Genomic DNA, 6,000 nt, shown 5'->3' with positions numbered 1-6,000 from the left:
TTTTAATTAATTAAATTAAATTATTTTATAAAAGTTTATAAAAAGTTTTATAAATATTTAAAAGTTTTAATTATAATTTAATTTATATATAATTTTTAATAATTATAAAATTAATCTTTTATATTAAAAGTAAAAAGAATATTAATTAATTATAACTATTATATTATATAATATTTAAATAAAATAAAGCTTTAGAAATTAAATAAGGAATTAAATAAAGGTTTTTATAATTAATTTTATTAAAAGTATTTTATTTATATATATATATTTAAAGAAGAAGCTAACCTATAAGAAGCTATAGGGAAGGTAGTAGTATAGGCCTATCGGCCTAATTAGTCATCCCTAACAGTCTTTTCAATACCATAAAATTCTGCACGATAGGTATATTTTCTATATTTAATTATTTTTGAACTCCTGAATCTTCTATCTGTTTCCGGTTGAAAATGAGACTATCCGTCATTATCGGCTTAGCTCTTCTTAACACTATCGCTCAGTACGTTACCTCCACTACATTCTAATATGCTTCCTCAGCGGCGGACGAGCTTAAAGCCGCAGCATTGAGCCCCTCTCTCATCTCCTACAAAAAAGGCAAACTATTCTCGGACTGAAAGGCTAATACATCTTGTAATAGAGCGAAGTGGGAAATTGATGCGACCACCTGTAAGAATAAGAATGATGTTGATTACATTAAAGAGGAACTCGTGCAAGCGCAGAAAATGGCGTTGGCGGGTAAAACCCTCTTGGAATCAGAGGGGAAGACCTACTATCAAAAGTTTATATCGACCCAGGCACAAGAAAAGATATTGGCAATGACGACGACACCGGCATCCGAGGCTATTAAAAAAGTTTTTCAAAATTCTGCCGACTTGCTGAACGAAAAAGGAGGAAATATAGTGGCTAATCACATGTAAGTGTTCATGCACAAATCATTTGGTCTTTTTCAATTTAATCCTGGATACTGGCATTTGCCGACTTTACTAACCTGTTTTAACACGGCTGTAAGGCGACTTCAAATCTGCGCCATGCACGAACAAGAAAAAAGATGTAAGTAATGATTTACATCTTCTCTTCATATTGAGATAACGGGAATCAGTACTAACTGCCAACTTGAAGGTCCAAGCACATGTGATCCAAAGCAGCGGAACGATCAACCTATGTGAATCACTCTTCGACAACACAGAAACGGTTACCGAACTGCAAAAAGACTGCGATGTCCTCAACCTGGACGACGTATCTCGTCAAAGTGCCGCCATGACACTTGTCCATGAAACGATGCATTTCAAAGAAGTCATGGGCCCGGTTCTTGGAGCAATGCCCGAGGAGTTCCAGTATGCTTGATAGCTGCCTACACTGTTTATATCAAACTGACGAAATTGATTCTTTAGGGCTACTGTTGATTTCGCATATCACGTTGAGGACTGCTTGGACCTTGCCGCAGGAACGCTGCCACCCGAGTCTCCATCTTCCCCATCTTCCCCCCCGGCGAGTCAGAAAGTTTGCTCGGCCCTCAAGAATGCCTCCTCCAAGAATGCCGCCTCCAAGAATGCCGCCTCCAACAATAAGAATGCCGCCTCCAACAATGCCGCTTCCAAGGATGCCGCCTCCAAGAATGCTGCCTCAAGCAACTCTAAACCCATCAAAACCACGAAGAAGACGTCGAGAGCAGAAGCAGGGTGCCTTGACGAAGAGTTTACAATGATGAATGCGGACAGCTACGCACTCATTGCAGCGGGTGCTTTTTTTTCCGATTTGTGCAAGGCGGAGATACCCTTGATAGACACAGAAGGCTCATCTTCAGCCGGTTCGAAGGCAGGTGGATCGAAGGCAGGCTCACCCTCAGCGTGAAACCACAGTCAGAAACCTGCGATATTACACCAAAGGAGTCGCTGAATTACTCATGCTAGTCATGGTATCGGGATACATTGTAAAGGAGCCACGAAGAGCTAGAGAGTTAAGACAATGAAACCTAGCGGAGTAAAGGCGTATATTGGACCAGGGCTGGCCCTTGGAGGATAGATCATTATATTATAACAGGACAGAAAAGTACCCAAACTGATCTTTATCTTCCTTCTATCGTGATATTCCTAGCATTTTCTACAAGTGCGGCTGTGGATGTTAGAATTCCTTCCTGCTTTCCTTTTCAATCCAGAAACACCTAATGCACTGAATACTAGTTCAATCGATTTATCTACTGATTTATGTAGCTGGGAATGCAGCAAGGTGGGCAATGATTGCGCGGCCGTGACTGGCAAACAAAGTCCCATTGCGAAGGAATCCGCCAGACAGGGACAACCAAAAGTACAAGATCACTAATAGACCCGCGTATTCTTTACGGTATATAAAAGAGATTACCATTTACTTCCTGCATCATTATCTAATCCAGTGCTTCAAGCTTAAATCTTATATCTTAGTCTTAATACCCACTCACCATGCTTATAAGAAGTCCTATCTTAGGTACATAGAATATAAGTAGGTATAAGTAGTTTTACTTCTATTCTTTATATATTTTAAGATATATATAACACTTTTATATAATTATAATAAGTATTTAAAATTAAATATTTATAATTTTATAATTATATTTTTAATTTAATAAAATTATTAAAATATAGTTTATTAGTTTATTTATATAAGTAAAATTAAGTTAGTTATAACCTTATTAAATTTAGTTATTTTATAGGTAATCTCTAAATTCATCTATATGAGATAGTAGGGTGTGCGGAATGGTGGGGTCTCATAGTACTCATAGTGCTTCTATAGTAAGATGAGGTTCATAATACCGGCTTCGTCTCCCCTTTGCCGGCATACTGAGTTATTCCTACCGCCCCACTACCTACTACGAACGTACCCTAGGGTACTAGAGCTGTATAGCACTTCTCCGTCATCTTCCGTGCCGGACTGTGACTCACATATTAGACCGTGTCATGACCACTTGCACTTCATCATAATCATCCTAATCCTCTGGTTTTAGAAGCCACAACGCTGCAAATCTCAACGCCATGTTTGAAGGCGTACCAAGAGGGGAGCCCGTCAGCACTCGGGCCGCTGAGAGGCCAGCCAGACAGAGCATCGATGGCCGATATGTGACGTTGGCACCGCTCACGTCCTCCTACGCACCAGCGCTATATCAGCACCTCTGCGACCCAAACCATGCAGCCGACTTTGCCTATATGGCCTTCGGGCCATTCGACTCCGAGGAGGCCTTCACCAAGCACATCGCGGACATCAGCGCCACCGATGACCCCCTCTTCTACGCCATAATCCCTAAGACGCACGAGCAGCAGTCTTCCGGGCCACCTGCGGCCGCAGCTGGCTATCTCTCTTTTATGAATATCGACACCACTCACCGCACCATCGAGATTGGGAACGTCATGCTCTCCCCGGCCCTGCAGCGTACCACGGCCGCCACTGAGGCCCTGTATCTCGCCATGAACTACGCCCTGGGCCCGATGGGGCTGGGCTACCGGCGCTTGGAGTGGAAGTGCGACGCGCTCAACGCCCGCAGCCGGCGTGCAGCGCTGCGCCTGGGCTTTCGGTACGAGGGGCTGTTTCGTAAACACCGCATCGTGCGCGGGCGGAACCGTGACACAGCCTGGTTCTCGATTGTCCACGACGATGGTGACGAGGATGATGAGAATGGCGAGTGGCCAACCGTCGATGCTGTGCTGCGGGCTTGGTTGCGTCCGGAGAACTTTACGGTGGATGGTGAACAGGTTCGGACTCTGGAGGCTGTCAGGGAATCTAGGGCAGTGTGGGTGTCAAAATCAGGGTGAACTTGAAGGGGCCAACTATAGAAGATATCATTAGCAGGACGATTAGTGAGTCGATCTGAAGTAACAATACTGATCCTTAAGGCCTCCTTCTACTCTATGTGTATATGAATCCCGAGGAGGCCATATAACCTCTTTTCTATAACCTCTGACTCATATCGTCTTTGCGGCGCCTCAGCGGCTTGTCCTGAGATATTGTGGTGAGTGTTTCCGCTTAGATCCCTGATAGATGCATTGAGGGAACAGGAGAGTGATCGGCAGCAGAACGGTAAATACTAGCTTCTTGACTTGCACCCATTTCCAAGTACGTGTTTACTGTATGTAAGAAAATTAATGCAGCTCATGCGTAGCATGCCAGATGAGGACCTAATACATTGAGGGAGTCTATGGGGTGATGCGCGAAACATCCCGCGGGAACAGCTTCGTCTCGTGAACGTCGCCCAGTCCCAAGAAGCCTTGCAGCAAGCGGTTCAGACCCACCCTATAATTGCCATGAGGATGGATACCCGTCTCGAAAGCCGTCAGGTAGGGCCGCCACATGGGCGAATCCGGATCCAGCGGCGGGCTACGTGTCTGCATGGCCTTCCGCAACAGCCCGTAGTCGTGGATCTGCTGGTATCCCGTGCTGGTCTCCTGTCCGCGGAGGATGAGTCGAACGAGTTGCTCGTTGGGATGCCGTTCGCGTCACTGCTGAATGAGGGATGGGTCTGGAAGGGGCGGAGGTGGGCCGGGTGATCTATGATGAGGAAGACGTCCGTGGGTGGGTACGAGGCGAGCGAGGAACCTTTAGGCGGGTTGCTCATCAATCTGCCGAGGATGGCCTCTTCCTTATGGCTGAGGTCATCACCGTCTCCCGTCTGGTAGTTCGCCTCCTCCCGCAGAATCCGCTTGGCTTCGCTGTACTTGAGGCTGGGGGGCCGTCCGTTCTCATCGGCCCGATTTTGAAGTTACCCGCACAAGGGTACAGCGTCTTTGCAACGTCGATCAGCTTGCTGATCTTTGCTCGCTCCTGCAGCCCCCGGAGGACGAAGACGAAGAATTCCTCGGCAGTATCAGGAGCCTCATGCCAGTCGCTCTATGGCCATGGTGATCTCAAGCGCGATAAACTGTTTCGAGATTATATGAAATGTTTCGAGATTATACATAAACTTAGCACCATGCCACCGTTTCCAATGACACTGAAGGGGTCTTGAACTCTGGCTCACCTCGGCTAGACGCCGTTTCAAGACTTGTTGCTCAGCCCGGAACATGGACCGGATCTCAAAGACTCGCGGCAAATCGGTCGACAAAGCCATTTGCTGATGAAATTCAGCAGTCTGAACCAGCCATGCCCCCAGGTGGTTATAGTAGGAGATGGGAAAGTAGTCGTCATCGCCATCGACCATGTATCCCACCAGTTGTGGCGTGGGAGTCCAGCTGAGGTAAGTTGGACGTCAGTCACTTGAGTCCCGTATCGAACACTGAATCAGGTGGAGAACCCACTTGAAGTTATTCTTGATGTGGAACTCGTCAGTCAGCTCCAGCACCCCGGACATGAGTCTGAAGATAGCATTGTTCGCGGCGACCCGCACATCCAAGATGCGATTGTTGAGCCGCTCGGCCAGGACAAGTCCAGTTGTGAGGTCCTCCTGACGCTCCCCTGGGCCCTCGTCCTTCATGCGACGGTGTGGGACTACCTATGGGCAGATTGTCAACAACCTAGGCGAGGACTGTGAACTCGGTCACTGTGATCGCCTTGTTGAGTCCATCGTGGTTATTTTCCATGTCCTGCACGTGGTCTGAGACGGTGCCAACGACTCGCACGATAGTCTCCCTTGTGGCTTTCTGAGCGGAAACCCAGGCCACCTCGCTGACGTCGCCTTGGCACAGATCGGCGTAAAGAAAATAGCCATCGACCCGCAGGATGAAGGTCAGAGCTGAGCTGGTAGGCCCATGGTCTTGTACGGAATCATTACGGGCGTCGAACTCAACCACATCCCCAAAGCCCGCAGCCTGTATGGCGGGCGCCTGGTTCAAGACGGATATCTAGATATGTCCCTCTCAACTAGTCAGCTCAGGTCGTGCATCGCGGCAAGTAAAATGCTCATAACATTGAAGAGATACTTAGGAAGCAAGGCGGTGGAAAACTCATAAAGCGAGGACGACAGACCTTGCTGTTGGGCACCTGCGTCATCTTGGAAACCACGTCCTCTACTGGCAGTTTCATTATTCTGATCGGCTCAGTTGGTAG

The 6,000-nt window shown here is 47.0% G+C and overlaps 2 protein-coding genes across 2 annotated transcripts; both read right to left on the bottom strand.

The window, feature by feature from the left end:
* Nucleotides 1-4,154: 4,154 nt before the first annotated feature.
* On the bottom strand, nucleotides 4,155-5,428 carry KVR01_011259 (uncharacterized protein; the record flags this gene model as incomplete). The annotated part of the gene is made up of 5 exons (XM_044789880.1): nucleotides 4,155-4,395; nucleotides 4,428-4,679; nucleotides 4,736-4,845; nucleotides 4,976-5,186; nucleotides 5,253-5,428. The coding sequence occupies 5 exons, from the start codon at nucleotides 5,426-5,428 to the stop codon at nucleotides 4,155-4,157; spliced, it is 990 nt and encodes a 329-aa protein (XP_044639634.1).
* Nucleotides 5,429-5,468: 40 nt separating this feature from the next.
* On the bottom strand, nucleotides 5,469-5,943 carry KVR01_011443 (uncharacterized protein; the record flags this gene model as incomplete). The annotated part of the gene is made up of 2 exons (XM_044786596.1): nucleotides 5,469-5,762; nucleotides 5,920-5,943. The coding sequence occupies 2 exons, from the start codon at nucleotides 5,941-5,943 to the stop codon at nucleotides 5,469-5,471; spliced, it is 318 nt and encodes a 105-aa protein (XP_044639818.1).
* Between the last annotated feature and the right edge of the window lie 57 nt (nucleotides 5,944-6,000).

This window comes from Diaporthe batatas (genome assembly GCF_019321695.1).
Source record: "Diaporthe batatas strain CRI 302-4 chromosome Unknown Contig00015, whole genome shotgun sequence".
NCBI lineage: Eukaryota > Fungi > Ascomycota > Sordariomycetes > Diaporthales > Diaporthaceae > Diaporthe > Diaporthe batatas.
Note: the sequence above shows the minus strand (reverse complement) of the source record. Positions and strands in the feature narration are given on the sequence as shown.